General features: G+C 37.9%; 1 protein-coding gene across 1 annotated transcript; it reads left to right on the top strand.

The window, feature by feature from the left end:
- LOC148544246 (protein FAR1-RELATED SEQUENCE 5-like) lies at positions 1 to 1133 on the top strand. The gene is made up of 2 exons (XM_088498901.1): positions 1 to 75; positions 600 to 1133. Exons 1-2 carry the CDS (start codon positions 1 to 3, stop codon positions 1131 to 1133), a joined length of 609 nt encoding a protein of 202 aa, XP_088355027.1.
- The last annotated feature ends 19614 nt before the right edge of the window (positions 1134 to 20747 follow it).

Here is a 20747-nt window from a genome sequence, read left to right as displayed (position 1 = left end):
ATGAATGATTCAACTTCAAATCATTTGAATGAGAGCAATTTGGATTATTCTTCTGAAATGAATCAAATGGATGAAGTTTGGATTATTCAATTTTGAATCGAATTGAATGGAATACAATTGCTAATTTGAATTGAATTGAATTAAATGGATGCAGGTGTTCTGAATTGAATTGAATTGAATTAATAATCTCAAAAATATAGACACATGTGTTTTGAATTCGATTTTATATAATGGATAATGTTTCGTTTATTCAGTACTATATAATTGTTTCACCATAATAACGTGTTTGATTCATTCTGCAGAAAGCTGTTTGAATTTGATTTTATATAATGGATAATGTTCTGTTCATTTAGTACTATATGATTGTTTCACCATGATAACGTGTTCGGTTCATTATGCAGAAAGCTATTTGAATTTGATTTTATATAATGGATAATGTTCCATTCATTTAGTACTATACAATTGTTTTACCATAATGACGTGTTCAATTCATTATGCAAAAAACTGTTTGAATTTGAATTTATATAATGGATATTGTTCCATTCATTTAGTACTATACAATTGTTTCACCATAATAACATGTTCGGTTCATTCTGCAGACTAGGTGTGTTGTGGATGAACAATTTGTCCCAAAGGTCGGGATGATTTTCAAGACATTAGAAGAAGCCGGAAAGTTCTACAAAAATTATTCTAAACTTGCCGATTTTTCTACCAAAATAAGGAACATGACTCGAAAGGGAAACAAGATTAAGAATCAACTAATCGTATGCAGCAGAGAGGAGAGGTGGAAATCCAAGATATCTCCAACTCTGAAGACAAATCTCTCAGCCGGCATAAACTATCCAGCCAGGTTCTACGTATGCATATTGAAGAACATCGATCTCTGGACAATTTCCAAAGTCGTTCTGAATCATTCACACCCCTGCTGTCCAAACCGGGTAGAGATGCTCAAACAACACAGGGAGCTAAGCAAGTTCGTGCGTTGCACCATCGAAACCAAGGAGAAAATGAGAATCGGACCGAGCAAAACTTACCAATCATTTGCAGCAACAACCGGTAGTCACCGGGAACTAAGTTTTATAGAAAAAGACGTATGGAATTACATCACAAGGGAAGTACGAAATGTTTCCTAACAAGACGATGCCAAAGAATTTAGCAAGTACCTACTAAGAATGAGCGAGAAGAACCAAAATTTCTTTTTCGAGCTCAACATTCGAAGGCGATCACTCCATCAAAAAAGCATTCTGGGCCGACGCAAGAAGCAGGGCTGCATGTGAGTATTTCGGAGACGTGGTTTCATTTGACACCACCTACAACACAAATAGGTATTCGGTTCACCCAAATTAAGTCTTTACATTCACCAAATCTACACATTTTGGTTCATCACATTGTGAGAGTGTCCATTTATGCAGGTACAATCTAGTTTTTTGTTCTTTTGTGAGCATGAATCATGACAGTCAGTCGACACTTCTCAGATACGCCCTAATGAAAAATGAGGATACCCAATCATTCAAATGGCTATTCGAGTGTTGGCTCCGTTGCATGGGAGGGAAGGCACCAAAAGGTATTCTCACCAACCAATGCACATCGATGCAAAGAGCCATCGAGATGTGCATGCCAACAACAATTCACCGGTGGTGCATTTGGCACATCATGAAGAAGATCCTAAACAAACTAAACGGCTACAAGCGACACGAAGAAATAGAACAAAAGATGAGCCACGTCATTTGGAACTCGTTCACAAAAGATGCATTCAACAGAAACTAGAACGATTTCCACACAAAGTACGGCCTCGGAGGCAACAAGTGGCTCTCAAGTAACCAAGGTTTTAATTCGAATTATTTTCACGCTGTTACTTTTTCAATTTAAACGTGCACAGATTTTGGTCTATCCTAGCTCATGTTTTCGGTTCATTATGTAGAGCTATACGAAGATCGGCATATATGGATTCAAGTTTACCTGGATCACCACTTCTGGGCCGAGATGAGAAGCACACAAAAGTGCGAGAGCTTGCACACATTTTTCAACAAGTTCATCACACGCAATAGCTCCTTGAGTCAATTCGTGAAGCAATACGACAATTGCCTAGCAAGCAGAGAGCAAAGAGAGAGAAAGAGAGAGAATTCGATGCTGCAGATTTTCACACCGTGATACCGTGCATAACAAAATCACCAATAGAGGCCTAGTTTCAGCACGTGTATACCCACAAGAAGTTCAGGAAAGTTCAAGGAAAATTCAGAGAAAAGGTGAACTGCATCACAAGATCAATGCATTTCACCCTAGGTTTCACAACATACGAAGTCGTAAATCAGGTTTCTAACTCCACATTCAACAAGTTATTCGTCACCTACGATGCAGTATCACGAGAGGTAAAGTGCCAGTGCCTGCTGTTTGAGTCAAGAGGCATACTGTGCCGCCATTCCCTGAGCGTCTTAAGCTTCGAGCGAGTAGATAACGTGACACTGAAATACATACTGGAACGCTAGAGCAAGAACATAAAGAGGAGGCATACACACATCAAGAGCAACCAAGATGAGCCGCTACTGGAGCTAAGAAGCAAGAGATTCAATGATTTGGTGTTTTGGTCACACAATATCTGTGAATTTACGTCAGAGTCCTAGGAGCTAACCGGAATTTTGCACCGAGCCTTTGACAATGTCATTACCGAGATGCAAGAATATCAAGAGAGAAGTGATAAACTACTATTTTACGGTTTATCTTGTGTTTAATTGAGTGGTTTCATCAAGTCTTTACCTACTTATTCATATGATTTGCATGATTTTACAATCCCTTCCTAGTTTTGTTTTATGGTTAAAAACTTACTTCCTAGAGATCTTTAATTTGTATATTTTAATTCTCCTTTATACCATTCGATGCCGTGATCCGTGTGTTAAGTGTTTCAGGCTTTATAGGGCAGGAATGGCTTAGAGGATAGAGAGGAAGCTTGCAAAAATGGAAGGAACACAAGAAACCAAGGAGATAACCAGTGAGCATCGACGCGCACGCATGGCTCACACGTGCGCATGACATGGAGAAAATTGCAACGACGCGTGCGCATGCCTGACGCGTACGTGTGGGTTGGAGTTTGCACAAAAGACACGCACGCGTGGATGAAGCGTATGCGTGACACGCCAAAACGACCAGCGACGCGCACGCGTGACTGATGCGTTCGCGTGACATGCGCGATCTGCAGAAATAATAGAAAATGATGGGGGCGATTTTGGGCCAAGTTTTGACCCAGTTTCTGGCCCAGAAACACAGATTAGAGTCAGGGAACATGCAGAGACTCAAGACACATTCTCATTAGCATAGTTTTAGGTTTTTAGATCGGAATCTAGAGAGAAAAATTACTCTTCCTCTAGGTTTTCTTTACATTCATAGTTTATTACTTTTGCTTTTGGATATTGAAGAGTCATCACCTCCGTTGAAGATGCTATACTAGTTTGTTTCCTTACTCTTTTATTTATTCCATATTCTTAATTCTTGTTTAAAGTTACAATTGGATTATTTTCATGGATTGTTAATGAAAAGGATTACTTTTAGTTTTAATTAAATTGCAGTTATTGTCTATCATATCTTTCTTTCATTCCCTTTTTAATTCTATGCAAGTAATTTTCATGTCAATGGAGTAGATTCCCAACTTGACATGGGGGTTGATTAAGAGGAGACACTTGAGTTGGAATGCTTAAGTGATTAGTTAAATTGGAAGTATTTGGCTAATTCTATATTTACTAACGCTAGACCTTCCTAAGGGAGAGGACTAGGATTTGCGAATAAGAGTTAGCTCAATCACTTGACTTTCCTTTATTTAGTAAAGGTTAACTAAGTGAAAACAACAACCTCTTTATACTACACTTGAGAAATTTCCAACAAGGATAGAACTTCCAATTAATCATTCCCCCAGTCAAGGCTTTTTAATTGAAACATATATTTCTCTTTTAAATTACAATTATTTATTTTCTGTCATTCAACTCTCAAAATCTTCGGAAAACTCCTGATTAATAACTTAGCACCCTTTCTAGAAACTCGTTGGGAGATGACCTGGGACTCATACTCCCAGTATTTTTTATTCTAAACTTTTGTGACAACCTTTCTAAATTGATGAGGCAGATTTTTGCTGGTTAAGAACTATACTCGCAACGCTGTTCTTATATTATAATCTCTTAATTGGTCTAATTTCTGCCACAAATCAATTTTTTGTGCCGTTGCTAGGGAGTTGCAATTGTGTGCTGAATTATTAATTAGTGTACATATTTCTATTTTATTTGCATATTTTGTTTTATTTTATTACCATGATCTGTATGTTTCTTTCATTGAATGACGCGTTCAATGCCTGATCCGAGCTTAGCTGCATTTGATCCTGAAATTGAAAGAACTCTTTTATGTATTAGGCGAGCTCGGCGCAGGTTAGCCTCAGAGGATGGTGAAGTGATTGTTATCGATTCACTAGTCTCATCTGAGGGCGAATCTGAACCGCCATCTGAGGAGGAAACAAGCTCCTTTACTACTGATTTAGTTGATTCACGTGCAGATAGGATGGCAGCACCTAGGAGGATTACTGGTACGGTGAAATCGTGATCTCAACACTTCTTCACAACTCCGCATAACTAACCAGCAAGTGCACTGGGTCGTCCAAGTAATAAACCTTATGTGAGTAAGGGTCGATCCCGTGGAGATTGTCGGTTTGAAGCAAGCTATGGTCATCCTTGTAAATCTCAGTCAGGCGGATTCAATTGGTTATGAGGTTTTGATAATTAAAACATAAATAAAACATAAAATAAATAACGTTATGTAATTCACTGGTGGGAATTTTAGATAAGCGTATGGAGATGCTTTGTTGCTTCTGAACCTCTGCTTTTCTATTGCCTTCTTCCAACCATGCGTTACCTCCTTCCATGGCAAGCTGTATGATCCTCTCGGATGAAAACAAATCCATATGCGATGTCACTGCACGGCTAATCATCTGTCAGTTCCCACCAGCATCAGAATAGGACCATTGTCCTTTTGCACACTGTCACTGCACCCAACATTCCCAAGTTTGAAGCTCGTCACAGTCATCCCTTCCCGGATCCTACTCGGAATACCACAGACAAGGTTTACACTTTCCGAATTTTAGGAATGCTGCCAATGGTTCTAACTTATACTACGAAGGTTCTAATCTCAGATCTAGATGCTCTGTTGTCAGGAGAGACGATGTGGATCGTTGATTAGAAACCCAAGAGAATATACTCCGGCTGTCGTCCAATGACTACGTTGAACATCATGTAGATCGCTTTGTGGTTGTCATGCACGCTGATAAACCACTATTTTATGGTTTATCTTGTGCTCAATTGAGTGGATTTTATCAACTCTTTACCCACTTATTCATACTATTTGCATGGTTTTACAACTCCTTCCTGATTTTGTGCTATGATTGAAAACATGCTTCTTTGATCTTATATTTGCTTATTATTAATTCTCTCTTATTACCATTAGATGCCTTGATATGTGTGTTAAGTGCTTTCAGAGATTATAGGGCAGGAATGGCTTGGAGGATGGAAAAGAAGCATGCAAAAGTGGAAGGAGTACAAGAAGTTGAAGAAACTGCAAAGCTGTCAGCCTGACCTCTTCGCATTCAAACAGTCATAACTTGAGCTACAGAGGTCCAAACGACGCGGTTTTAGTTGCGTTGGAAAGCTAACGTCCGGGGCTTCGATTTGATATATAATATGCCATAGTTGCTCTGACGCTAGGCGACGCGACCATGTGCTCCATGCGGACACGTCGCAGTGACGGAAATTCAGCATGTTGAATTCGCAATCAGCGAATTCTGGGTTGTTTCTGACCCAGTTCTCGGCCCAGAAAATACAGATTAGAGGCTATAAAGTGGAGGAATGCATCCATTCATAAGGATGCTCTCATATTTACAATTTTAAGATTTAGATGTAGTTTTTAGAGAGAGAGGTTCTCTCCTCTCTCTTAGGATTAGGATTTAGGATTTCTCTTAGTTTTAGGAGCGACTCTCAATCACAGGTTCTTTATTTTTATTTATTTTCCCAATTTAATTTATGAACTTTTCCATGTTATGATTTGAATATTTTATTTAATATAATTTAAGGTATTTCAGACTTATGATTGCTCTCTTTAATTTATTAATGCTCTGTGTTTATCCAAGTTATTTTCATTCAAGTAGACTTTCTTCCCTTTTGGCTTTGGTTGAATCATTGGAAACACTTGAGTTATCAAATTCATTGTTGATTGAAAATTGAAATTCTTCAAGAATTAATTCGAGTTCCAATAACTCTAGCCTTTCCCAAGGAAAGACTAGGGCTTGAGGAATAAAAATTAATTCATCCACTTAACTTACCTTCATAGTTAGAGGTCAACAAAGTGGGAGAAAAATCCAATTCTCATTACAATTGATAAGGATAACCAGAATAGGACTTCCTGTTTTCATACCTTGCCAAGAGTTTATTTTATAGTTATTTATTTATTTTATTCTTCTTATGCAACATACTGCTCCCTAATTTCTAAAACCCTTAATTTACAAACTCATAACCAATAATAAGAACATACCTCCCTGCAATTCCTTGAGAAGACGACCCAAGGTTTAAATACTCGGTTATCAATTTTAAAGGGGTTTGTTACTTGTGACAACCAAAACGTTTGTACGAAGGAATTTTTGTTGGTTTAGAGACTATATCTACAACGCGACTGTTTTTATGAAATTCTTTGCTGGCAAAAATCCTAACGTCAAAATGGCACCGTTGTCGGGGAATTGCGAACGTGTGCCTTATTATTGGTTATTGTAAATATTTGCTTTTTACTTGCTTATTTGTTTTTATTTTTATTTTTATTTTTTTTTACTTTTTCGTAAATTAAGAAGTTATTGGTTTTTTATTTAGTTATTAAAAATTTTTCAAAAAATTTTTTTCTTGGTGTTCATCTTGATCTTCAAGTTGTTCTTCGTGTTCATCTTGACCTTCAAGTTGTTCTTAGTTGTTTTCTTCGTTTTGATCTAAAATTTTTTAAGTTTGTTATCATTTTGTTGTTTTTCTCTTTCCTTATTAAATTCAAAAATTCAAAATTTAAAAAAAAAATCAAATTTCAAAATTCAAACTTAAAAATTTTCAAAATTCAAATTTAAAAATTTTCAAATTTCAAAATTCAAATTTCAAAAATTAAAAATTCAAAAATTCAAATTTCAAATTTCAAAAATTTAATTTTCAAATTTCAAAATTTAATTTTTAAATTCAAAATTTAAATAACCTTTTAATTTAAAATTGCTTTTATTTTTGTTTTTAATTTTTATTTGCTACTATGAACTCTCACCCCTTTGGCTACGAGTCTGGTTACAATTATGTTGCAGGAAGAGAAAATTACAAGGAGAACAGGCATCAAGGTTGGAACAATCAAAGATGGGAGGAGCCACAAGGATTTGAACAACCCTCATGGCAACAACCACCTCCAATGGACTATCAACAACCACCACTATATGCCTATGAACCCTCTCCTCAACATAGCTTTGGACCACCATACTCACAAGCCCCTTACCACCAAACACCCTCATATGATCCTAACCCTTACCCACCATACCAACCACCTTATGAGCTATATAAACTATATCAAGAACCACCAATTCCCTATGTACCATGTCCATATCCATCACCTCAAGACTCAACAGAGCGTCTCACGGAAACATGTGCAAAACTTCAAGCAACCATTTGCCAACTAGATTAAGCAATAAATCAATTAGCTTCCCGACATTCGGACACTCAAGGAACCCCCATGGCTTCATGTGGACAATCTAATGAAGAACGTAGCATGAAGGAGATACTAGAAACTCCAGTGGACAGTACGGAGCATGACTTTGTATTGAAACAAGTGGAGAAAGCTGTAATTATTAAAGAGGAAGAAGTGGTTGAAGACTTAGGAGATGCTGAACCTCCATGGGAAAGTCAAGACATAGAACCTCCTTCCAAGACGGTTGCATTTGATGTTAAGGAAGGTGTACAACCTCCAAGGCAGATCGTGGTTGAAGACTTTGTAGAGGTTGATCAAGAGATGGAGATTCAAGAAGAAAAAGTACTACCTCCCATGCCCTTGGTAAGTAATGAAGAAGAGATTGAATTGGAAGAAAGCTACCAAGAGGAAGAGGTTGAAATTAAAGAAGTTTGCAAAGAGGTGGAAATTGTCAAAGAGCACAAGAGAGTAGAGCTTGAAATCACATTGCCAAAGTTATTGGAGACCCCTCCCCCTAAGTTGCCATCATCCTTCACGACATTCAAGTGGGTAAAATTCATATCCCTTAGCTTTCTGATTCCACTTGAATATGGGCTACTGGAGACGGATGGTCAACTTAGAGCTCTTTGTGGCATTAAGAGTAAGAGGAAGATGGTCAGTGGTAAGAATTGTCCTACAAGGTTCATTATGGTTGGAAGCTTTAAGTTTAAACGCAAGGGTTGGTGTAAAGCTCAATTGAATGGGTCTAGGAGGTTGTTTGGACGCTTTAGTGAGAATTCTAAAGCTGAACCACCCGGATGGAATCATGATAATCAACTTGAAGACGGGTGTAAAAGCAAAATTTGGGATCTTGGAATCTGCTCTGACATCTGCCACCCCAGGAGCCTAAGAATCTGTTTGAAGCTTCTTAAGGGCTTTACATGCCTAGTTTGGGACCCCGGAGGTTACTGGAGATACAAACATTGGTGGAGATTCCTGGATGAGTTCAAACATAAGCCACCATAACAGGGAGCTCACCAAATGTCCAACTTAAGGACTTTAACTAAAAGTGCTAGGTGGGAGACAACCCACCATGGTATGATCGTTCCTTTTCAATTTTAATTTTATTTCGTTTTGTTTGTTTTTGAGTTTAATTTTATTTTATTTCATTGAACCTGGAATTTCTCATAACATCCATATCATTTTGCATCCTGCATAAAAAAAAAAAGAGAAGCACGCACGCGACGCAGCAGCGTCGCTGACGCGTCCGCGTCATGTGGAAAAAATGGCTCCCACGCGACCGCGTCACTCACACGGCCACGTGACCTGGAAATCGACGTACGAAGGGTGCACGACCGAAATTTGTGCGAGAGTGGTGCTGGACTGGTGCTGACCGCACACGCCTTACCACGCGGACGCATGGCTCACGCGTCCGCGTCATATCCCCATGATGGCCACTCACGCGACCGCGTCACCCTGGATTTTGGCAATACCAAGTTTCGAACAGAGAGTTGTGCGACCGCGAGGCTGCACTCGCGCCACTAGCACAAATCAAGTCACGCGATCGCGTGCCCCACGCGTCCGCGTCACCTGACCTTATTGCGCACCACGCGACCGCGTCACCCACGCAACCGCGTCGCCAGCGTCACACAACCTATCCAGATTAGTGCCAATTTTCCTATCTTTTCTTCTCTAATCCTAATTTCTTCTATCTTTTCTTCTCCCTCCTTTCTTACTTACTTCTTCTTTCTTTCCCTTCTCATTCTTCTTATCTTTCATTTTATTTTATTTAATTTATTTGCATACTTTCATTCATTGCATATTTTTATTTTTGTAAATTTATTATTTTACCATTGGTGTTCAAATGTTCTTATTCAACTGTTACATCTTTTCTGGTATTTTCTTGGTGCTTAGTGACTTATTTTATTTTGGATAGGTAATATTATTTATATCAAATCTTTTATACCTGTATTACTTTTACATTGACATGAATTTATATTATCTCTCCTTACCCACACTCTCTTCCCTATTTTTGCAAATTTTTGCATTCTTGATTTGCCATGTACTTCTACTGTTTTCTCATTTGCATGTTGTAGCTACCATGTAATTGAGACCCTTTTTATCTGGCATTAACACCCATTTTTTTATTTTCTATCTTTATTTCTGGGTTACTGTTCTTCTTTTTCTCTTCTTTCAGGCTGGCCACCAAAGACGGAAAAAGGGAGAAACTTCTAAAAGGGAAGACAAACAAGTCCATCTGCACAATCCTTGAAGAAAAGCATCAGTTGGAACAACCCGTCCACCTGCACATCTCAGCATGCACCGAGGACGGTGCAATCTTTAAGTGTGGGGAGGTCGATACCGATCTCCATGGGTTAGTACTTTCCTGTCTCAACACCAATGTTTAAATTTTCTTTGTAGTTAGTTGTTGTATTTGCATGTTTGTTTGATTTTGTGCATATTTTACCACTTGGTTGAAAATAATATTTTCTTTTTTAAGAAACCTTTTAGACTATTTCACTAATTTGAATAAAATTTAATGTTACACTTGTTTGAAGAAATATTATACTGGAACATGGTTTAGAGCTTGAACACACAAAACCTGTGAGATTTTTGAGCCTATTTGAATTGGTTGCATTTTATCAACCAAAATTTTGTTTTAGTGTGTATTTTTCTCTCTAAAATTGTGATCTTTGTCTTGCTTGATTCTATATTTCCATGGTTTGATGTATGCATGCACTTATATGATTGAGGCCTTTGTTTCACTAAGCTTACATACCCATATGGCCTTAACCTTTCATTATCCTTTGCAAACCAATGTTGAGCCTATTATACCCCTTTGTTCTTTACTTTAGCACATCATTAACTCTAAGCGAAAAACAATAATGTCCTTAATTTGAATCCTTGGTTAGCTTAGACTAGTGAGAGTGCTCATAAATTAAGTGTGTGGAAGTGAATTTGGAAACATTTGGTTTGAGAATTGAGTATGTTAGAGTTTTTTGAAAATGTGAAAAAAAAATGTTTAGGACATGATTCATGCATCCAATAATTTAATCATATGCATTGAGAAAAATAAAAGAAAATATATATATATATATATATATATATATATATATATATATATATATATATATATATAATAAGTGAGAAAAAGAAAAGAAAATAAAAAAAAAGAGCAAATAAGAAAAAGGGGACAAAATGCCCCAAAGTAAGTAGTGAAAGCAATGCATATATACTGTACTTGAAATTAGAATGCATGAATATGTGGAAAACATGGTTAATGGATAGTTAGATGTTGTATTATGATTACATGGATTGTCTAAGTTAGGTGGAAAAGTTTAAGTTAATTAAGGATTCAGATTTTAGTCCACTTGGCCAAATACAATCCTACCTTGACCCTAACCCCATTACAACCCTTAAAAGACCTCTTGATATGTGTATCTATGCATTAAATTTATGTTGATTGTTAGATGAATAGAAAGCCTTAGAAAGCAAGGTTAGTAGAGAATTGAGAGAATCGAATCTAAAACACTTGAGTGATTAGAGTGCATACACTTCCAGTGAGGGTTTGATGCTCGATTCTTTGTTCCCGGCTTTCATGAGCTATTTTCTTCTACAAGTCTATTTGTACTTCATTTTCATGATTTGAATTAGTGAAATCCAGTTCATATTTATTCTCAGAGAATTTATTTACTTTTAAACCAAGTAGGTAGAATCATTTTTGCATGTAGTTGCATTCATATAGATAGGTTGCATTGCATACTCTCTATCATTCCTCTTTATCTTTATAGCTTCTCTTGAGCTTAGCATGAGGACATGCTAATGTTTAAGTGTGGGGAGGTTGATAAACCACTATTTTATGGTTTATCTTGTGCTCAATTGAGTGGATTTTATCAACTCTTTACCCATTTATTCATACTATTTGCATGGTTTTACAACTCCTTCCTGATTTTGTGCTATGATTGAAAACATGCTTCTTTGATCTTATATTTGCTTATTATTAATCCTCTCTTATTACCATTAGATGCCTTGATATGTGTGTTAAGTGCTTTCAGAGATTATAGGGCAGGAATGGCTTGGAGGATGGAAAAGAAGCATGCAAAAGTGGAAGGAGTACAAGAAGTTGAAGAAACTGCAAAGCTGTCAGCCTGACCTCTTCGCATTCAAACAGTCATAACTTGAGCTACAGAGGTCCAAACGATGCGGTTCTAGTTGCGTTGAAAAGCTAATGTCCGGGGCTTCGATTTGATATATAATATGCCATAGTTGCCCTGAGGCTAGGCGATGCGATCGCGTGCTCCATGTGGACACATCGCAGTGACGGAAATTCAGCATGTTGAATTCGCAACCAGCGAATTCTGGGTTGTTTTTGACCCAGTTCTCGGCCCAGAAAATACAGATTAGAGGCTATAAAGTGGAGGAATGGATCCATTCATAAGGATGCTCTCATATTTACAATTTTAAGATTTAGATGCAGTTTTTAGAGAGAGAGGTTCTCTCCTCTCTCTTAGGATTAGGATTTAGGATTTCTCTTAGTTTTAGGAGCGACTCTCAATCACAGGTTCTTTATTTTTATTTATTTTTCCAATTTAATTTATGAACTTTTCCATGTTATGATTTGAATATTTTATTTAATATAATTTAAGGTATTTCAGACTTATGATTGCTCTCTTTAATTTATTAATGCTCTGTGTTTATCCAAGTTATTTTCATTCAAGTAGACTTTCTTCCCTTTTGGCTTTGGTTGAATCATTGGAAACACTTGAGTTATCAAACTCATTGTTGATTAAAAATTGGAATTCTTCAAGAATTAATTCGAGTTCCAATAACTCTAGCCTTTCCCAAGGAAAGACTAGGGCTTGAGGAATAAAAATTAATTCATCCACTTAACTTACCTTCACAGTTAGAGGTCAACAAAGTGGGAGAAAAATCCAATTCTCATTACAATTGATAAGGATAACCAGAATAGGACTTCCTGTTTTCATACCTTGCCAAGAGTTTATTTTATAGTTATTTATTTATTTTATTCTTCTTATGCAACATACTGCTCCCTAATTTCTAAAACCCCTAATTTACAAACTCATAACCAATAATAAGAACATACTTCCCTGCATTTCCTTGAGAAGACGACCCGAGGTTTAAATACTCGGTTATCAATTTTAAAGGGGTTTGTTACTTGTGACAACCAAAACGTTTGTATGAAGGGATTTTTGTTGGTTTAGAGACTATATCTACAACGTGACTATTTTTATGAAATTCTTTGCTGGCAAAAATCCTAACGTCACACGCGATCTTGGCTAAGCGAGTAACGAAGATTGGGTGATTATCACGGGTCACCCCTTCATTCTGACTTAACTGAATTAAGTATGAGAGTATATCTTGGGGAAGAAGTAGACATGAATTGAATAGAAAAACAGTAGTAATTGCATTAATTCATGAAGAACAGCAGAGCTCCACAGCTTAATCTATGGGGTATAGAAACTCCACCGTAGAAAATACATAAGTGAAAAAGGTCTAGGCATGGCCGTGAGGCCAGCCTCCAAACGTGAAAATAGTCTATGATAGCATATGATCAACCAAAGACATAAAATAAATCTCTAAAAGTAGTTTTTATACTAAACTAGTAGCCTAGGGTTATAGAAAATGAGTAACTAAGTGCAGGTAGTGCAGAAATCCACTTCCGGGCCCCACTTGGTATGTGCTTAGACTGAACATTAAGCTTTACACATGCATAGGCTGTTCCTGGAGTTAAACGCCAGCTTTAGTGCCAGTTTGGGTGTTTAACTCCAATTCTGGTGCCAGTTTGGGCGTTTTACGCCAATATGTTTTAGGATGGTTTTGGATGCCAGTTTGGGCCATCAAATCTCGAGCAAAGTATAGACTATTATATATTTTTGGAAAGCCCAGAATGTCTACTTTTCAACGCAATTAAGAGCGCGCCAATTAGGTATCTGTAGCTCTAGAAAATCCACTTTGAGTGAAGGATGGTCAGAATCCAATAACATCTGCAGTCCTTTTTCAGCCTCTGAATCTGATTTTTGCTCAGGTCCCTCAATTTCAGCCAGAAAATACCTGAAATCACAAAAAAATACACAAACTCATAGTAAAGTCCAGAAATGTGATTTTTGCATAAAAGCTAATAAAAATATAATAAAAAGTAACTAAAACATACTAAAAACTATGTAAGAACAATGCCAAAAAGGGTATAAATTATCCGCTCATCACAACACCAAACTTAAATTGTTGCTTGTTTCCAAGCAACTGAAAAAAAAAATAGGATAAAAAGAAGAAAAAATACAATAAATTCCAAACTTATCAATGAAGATTAGTTTCAATTAGATGAGCGGGGCTTATAGCTTTTTTGCTTCTGAACAGTTTTGGCATCTCACTTTATCCTTTGAAGTTCAGAATGATTGGCATCTATAGGAACTCAGAATTCAGATAGTGTTATTGATTCTCTTAGTTCAGTATGTTGTTCCTTGAACACAACTACTTTATGAGTCTTGGCCGTGACCCTAAGCATTTTGTTTTTCAGTATTACCACCGGATACACAAATGCCACAGACACATAACTGGGTGAACCTTTTCAGATTGTGACTCAGCTTTGCTAGAGTCCCCAGTTAGAGGTGTCCAGAGCTCTTAAGCACACTCTTTTTTTGCTTTCGACCACGACTTTAACCGCTCAGTCTCAAGCTTTTCACTTGACACCTTCACGCCACAAGCACATGGTTAGGGACAGCTTGGTTTAGCCGCTTAGGCCAGGATTTTATTCCTTTGGGCCCTTCTATCCATTAATGCTCAAAGCCTTGGATCCTTTTTATTTACCCTTGCCTTTTGGTTTAAAGGGTTATTGGCTTTTTCTGCTTGCTTTTTCTTTTTCTTTTTTTTCACTTCCCTTTTTTTTTCCCGCAAGCTTTTGCTATTCACTGCTTTTTCTTACTTCAAGAATCAATTTTATGATTTTTCATATTATCAATAACATTTCTCCTTTTTCATTATTCTTTCAAGAGCCAACAATTTTAACATTCATAAACAACAAATTCAAAAATATGCATTGTTCAATCATTCATTCAAAAAACAAAAGGTATTTAGTGCATGAATTGCGAATAACACTTTTCACAACTCGTACCACTAACAAGCAAGTGCACTGGGTCGTCCAAGTAATACCTTACGTGAGTAAGGGTCGATCCCACGGAGATTGTTGGTTTGAAGCAATCTATGGTTATCTTGTAAATCTTAGTCAGGAAATCAATTATAATTATCAGTATGAATTGCAAAGAATAAAAGAGCATGGATTAAATACTTGTTCTGTAGTAATGGAGAATATGTTAGAGTTTTGGAGATGCTTTGTCTTCTGAATCTCTGCTTTCTCCCTGTCTTCTTCTTCACGCACGCAAGGTTTCTCCTATGGTAAGCTGTGTGTTGGTGGATCACCATTGTCAATGGCTACCATCCGTCCTCTCAGTGAAAAAGGTCCAAGTGCGCTGTCACCGCACGGCTAATCATCTGTCGGTTCTCACTCATGCTGGAATAGAATCCATTGATCCTTTTTCGTCTGTCACTACGCCCAGCCCTTGTGAGTTTGAAGCTCATCACAGTCATTCAATCCTTGAATCCTACTCGGAATACCACAGACAAGGTTTAGACTTTCCAGATTCTCAAGAATGCTGCCAATGGATTCTAGCTTATACCACGAAGATTCTGATTAATGAATCCAAGAGATATTCATTCAATCGAAGGTAGAACGGAGGTGGTTGTCAGGCACGCGTTCATAGGTTGAGGATGATAATGAGTGTCACAGATCATCATATCCATCATATTGAAGTGCGAATAAACATCTTAGATAGAAACAAGCGTGTTTGAATAGAAAACAGAAATAGTAGCATTAATTCATCGAAACACAGCAGAGCTCCTTACCCCCAACAATGGAGTTCAGAGACTCATGCCGTCAAAGAGTACAAAGTTCAGATCTAAAATGTCATGAGGTACAAAATAAATCTCTAAAAGTTGTTTAAATACTAAACTAGTAACCTAGGTTTACAGAAAATGAATAAACTAAGATAGTTGGTGCAGAAATCCACTTCTGGGGCCCACTTGGTGTGTGTTGGGGCTGAGACTTAAGCTTCTCACGTGCCTAGGCTGTTTCTAGAGTTAAACGCCAGGTTGTAACCTGTTTCTGGCGTTCAACTCCAATTTGTAACTTGTTTCTGGCGTTTGATGCCAGAATGCAACATGGAACTGGCGTTGAACGCCAGTTTACGTCGTCTATCCTTGAGAAAAGTATAGACTATTATATATTGCTGGAAAGCCCTAGATGTCTACTTTCCAACGCAATTGAGAGCGCGCCAATTGGACTCTTGTAGCTCTAGAAAATCTATTCCGAGTGTAGGGAGGTCAGAATCCAACAACATCAGCAGTCCTTTTTCAGCCTGAATAAGATTTTTGCTCAGCTCCCTCAATTTCAGCCAGAAAATACCTGAAATTACAGAAAAATACACAAAATCATAGTAAAGTCCAGAAATGTAATTTTTAATCAAAAACTAATAAAAATATAATAAAAATTAACTAAATCATACTGAAAACATACTAAAAACAATGCCAAAAAGCGTATAAAATATCCGCTCATCACAACACCAAACTTAAATTGTTGCTTGTCCCCAAGCAACTAAAACAAAGTAGGATAAAAAGAAGAGAATATACAATGAATTCCAAAAACATCTATGAAGATCAGTCTTAATTAGATGATCGGGGCTATTAGCTTTTTGCTTCTGAACAGTTTTGGCATCTCACTTTATCCTTTGAAGTTCAGAATGATTGACATCTATAGGAACTCAAAATTCAGATAGTGTTATTGATTATCCTAGTTCAGTATGTGGATTCTTGAACACATCTACTTTATGATTCTTGGCCGTGGCCCTAAGCACTCTGTTTTCCAATATTATCACCGGATACATACATGCCACAGACACATAACTGGGTGAACCTTTTCAGATTGTGACTCAGCTTTGCTAAAGTCCCCAATTAGAGGTGTCCAGGGTTCTTAAGAACACTCTGTTTTTGCTTTGGACCTCGACTTTAACCGCTCAGTCTCAAGTTTTCACTTGACACCTTCACGCCACAAGCACATGGTTAGGGACAGCTTGGTTTAGCCGCTTAGGCCAGGATTTTATTCCTTTAGGCCCTCCTATCCACTGATGCTCAAAGCCTTGGATCCTTTTTATTACCCTTGCCTTTTGGTTTTAAGGGCTATTGGCTTTTTGCTCTTGCCTTTTGGTTTAAAGAGCTTTTGGCTTTTTCTGCTTGCTTTTTCTTTTTCTTGCTCTCTTTTTTTTGCAAGCTTTGTTCTTCACTGGTTTTTCTTGCTTCAAGAATCATTTTTATGATTTTTCAGATTATCAAATAACATTTTTCCTTTTTCATCATTCTTTCAAGAGCCAACAATTTTAACATTCATAAACAACAAATTCAAAAGGCATATGCACTGTTCAAGTATTCATTCAGAAAATAAAAAGTATTGCCACATCAAAATAATTAAACTATTTTAAAATTTGAAATTCATGTACTTCTTTTTCTTTTTCAGAAAACATTTTTCATTTAAGAAAGGTGATGGATTCATAGGACATTCATATCTTTAAGACATAGACACTTAGATACTAGTGATCATGTAATAAGACCCAAACATAAATAAACATAAAGCATAGTAAACGAAAAACAGAGAAATAAGAATAAGGAGATTAAGGAACGGGTCCACCTTAGTGAGGGTGGCGTCTTCCTCTTCTTGAAGAACCAATGGTGCTCTTGAGCTCCTCTATGTCTCTTCCTTGTCTTTGTTGCTCCTTTCTCATAGCTTTTTGATCTGCAGTCAAATGCTTTACTACTGAGCTATGAACCCTTGAGATGAATCTTTCCATCTCCCATGACTCGGAGGTGGAGGCTTTTGTCTTCTCTTTCCTCTTTCTAGAGGTTTCTCTGGCCTTAGGTGCCATAAATGGTTATGGAAAAACAAAAAGCAATGCTTTTACCACACCAAACTTAGAAGGTTTGCTCGTCCCCGAGCAAAAGAAGAAAGAAGTGAGTAGAAGAAGAAGAAAATGGAGGAGATGGAGGTGTGTGAATGGTTTGAATTTGAGTGGGTGGGTGTAGGTAGGTTGTATGATGGTTTTGGAGGAGTAATAGAGGTGATTGGTGAAGGGTATTTGGGGAAGAGTATTATGAAAAGGTGGAAAGAGTAGAGAAGAAGAGGTGGAGTAGGTGGGGATCCTGTGGGATTCACAAATCCAGTGGGGTCAAGGACTTAACATCCCTGCTCCAATTAGGCGTGTAAAATGCCCTTAGCATGCATTTCTGGCGTTAAACGCCAGCTTGCTGCTTGTTTTTGGCGTTAAACGCCCAAATGTAGCCTATTTCTGGCGTTTAACGCCAGGTTGATGCTTGTTTCTGGCGTTAAATGCCAGCTTGGTGCTTGTTTCTGGCGTTTAAACGCCAGAGTGCTCCTCCTCTAGGGTGTGCTGTTTCTTCTGCTGTTTTTGATTTTGTTTTTGATTTTTCAGTAGTTTTTGTGACTTCACATGATCATCAACCTAAAGAAAATATAAAATAGCAATGGAAAATAAATAGATATAATTAAATGACATTGGGTTACCTCCCAACAAGCCCTTCTTTAATGTCTTTAGCTGGACCTTGCTGAGCTTTTAATCTAGCCTCAGCCTTGAGCACTCTTGCTCAATATTGCCTTCAAGATAATGCTTGATTATCTGTCCATTAACAATGAACTTCTTATCAGAATCAATGTCTTGAAGCTCCACCTAGCCATATGGTGACACACTTGTAATCACATATGGTCCCCTCCACCGGGATTTCAGTTTTCCGGGGAATAACTTGAGCCTAGAGTTAAACAACAGAACCTTTTGTCCTGGTTCAAAGACTCTAGATGACAGCTTTCTGTCATGCCACCTTTTTTATTTCTCTTTATAAAGCTTGGCATTTTCGAAAGCAGTGAGTCTGAATTCCTCTAGCTCATTCAGCTGGAGCAATCTTTTTTCTCCAGCTAATTTGGCATCAAAGTTTAGGAATATGGTTGCCCAGTAGGCTTTATGTTCCAATTCCACGGGTAGATGATAGGTCTTACCATACACAAGTTGGTATGGAGAGGTCCCTATAGGAGTCTTGAATGCTGTTCTGTAAGCCCACAGAGCATCATCCAAGCTTCTTGCCCAATCCTTTCTACGGGTACTTACAGTCCGTTCCAGGATTCTTTTTAGTTCTCTGTTAGAAACTTCAGCTTGCCCATTTGTCTGTGGATTATATGGAGTCGCCACCTTGTGGCGAATCCCATACCGAACTATGGCAGAGTAAAGCTGTTTGTTGCAGAAGTGAGTGCCCCCATCACTGATTAGTACTCTGGGGACACCAAACCTGCTGAAGATATATTTTTGGAGGAATTTCAGCACTGTTTTAGTATCATTGGTGGGTGTGGCAGCGGCCTCTACCCATTTTGATACATAGTCGACTGCCACCAGAATATAAGTGTTTGAGTATGATGGTGGGAAAGGTCCCATGAAGTCAATTCCCCATACATCAAACAACTCAATCTCCAAGATTCCCTGTTGAGGCATGGCATAACCATGAGGCAGATTACCAGCTCTTTGGCAACTGTCACAGTTACATATAAATTCTTGGGAATCCCTATAGAGTGTAGGCCAGTAGAAGCCACATTGGAAGACCTTGGTTGCTGTTCGCTCACCTCCGAAATGGCCTCCATATTGTGATCCATGGCAATGCCATAAGATCCTCTGTGCTTCTTCTCTAGGCACACATCTACGGATTATTCCGTCTGCACATCTCTTAAAGAGATAGGGTTCATCCCACAAGTAGTACTTTGCATCAGTAATTAATTTTTTCTTTTGTTGCCTACTGTACTCCTTGGGTATGAACCTTGCAGCTTTATAGTTTGCAATATCTGCAAACCATGGTGTTTCCTGAATGGCAAACAAATGCTCATCCGAAAAAGTCTCAGAGATCTCAATAGAGGGGAAGGACGTCTCTTCTACTGGCTCTATCCGGGACAGATGATCAGCCACTTGGTTCTCTGTCCCTTTTCTGTCTCTTATTTCTATATCAAACTCTTGCAGAAGCAACACCCATCTTATGAGCCTGGGTTTTGAATCCTGCTTTGTGAGTAGATATTTAAGAGCAGCATGGTCAGTATACACAATCACTTTTGATCCTACTAAGTATGATCTAAACTTGTCAATGGCATAAACCACTGCAAGCAATTCTTTTTCTGTGGTCGTGTAATTTTTCTGGGCATCATTTAAAACGCGGCTAGCATAATAAATGACATGCAAAAGCTTGTTATGCCTCTGTCCCAGTACTGTACCAATGACATGGTCACTAGCATCACACATTAGTTCAAATGGTAATGTCCAGTTTGGTGCAGAAATAACTGGTGCTGTGACCAGCTTGGCTTTCAGAGTTTCAAACGCCTGCAGACACTCTGTGTCAAACACAAATGGCGTGTCAGCAGCTAGCAGATTACTCAGAGGTTTTGCAATTTTTGAAAAATCCTTTATAAACCTCCTATAGAATCATGCATGCCCCAGAAAGCTTCTGATTGCCTTAACATTGGCAGTTGGTGGTAATTTTTCAATTACCTCTACCTTAGCTTGATCTACCTCTATTCCCTTGTTCGAAATCTTGTGCCCAAGGACAATCCTTTTAGTCACCATAAAGTGACATTTTTCCCAGTTTAAAACCAGGTTAGTCTCTTGGCATCTTTTCAGAACCAGTGTCAGGTGATCAAGACAGGAGCTGAATGAGTCTCCATATACTGAGAAGTCATCCATGAAGACTTCCAGAAATTTTTTCACCATATCAGAGAAAATAGAGAGCATGCATCTCTGAAGCATTGCAGGCGCATTACACAGCCTAAATGGCATCCTTCTGTAAGCAAACACTCCAGATGGACATGCGAATGCTGTTTTCTCTTCATCCTGGGGATCTACTGCAATTTGGTTGTAGCCTGAATAGCCATCCAAAAAGCAGTA

The sequence above is a fragment of the Arachis ipaensis genome, chromosome B9, assembly GCF_059453495.1.
Source record: "Arachis ipaensis isolate K30076 ecotype BB chromosome B9, ASM5945349v1, whole genome shotgun sequence".
In the NCBI taxonomy this organism is placed as follows: domain Eukaryota; kingdom Viridiplantae; phylum Streptophyta; class Magnoliopsida; order Fabales; family Fabaceae; genus Arachis; species Arachis ipaensis.
The sequence above is the reverse complement of the archived record's forward strand: the minus strand, read 5'-3'. Positions and strand labels throughout refer to the sequence as shown.

Excerpts from the sequence above, each read along its gene's own strand:
- LOC148544246 (XM_088498901.1), top strand. The coding sequence starts at position 1 with ATGAATGATTCAACTTCAAATCATTTGAATGAGAGCAATTTGGATTAT. Across the intron at positions 76-599 it reads AAATGAATCAAATGGATGAA|ACTAGGTGTGTTGTGGATGA; the intron begins GTTTGGATTATT and ends TTCATTCTGCAG.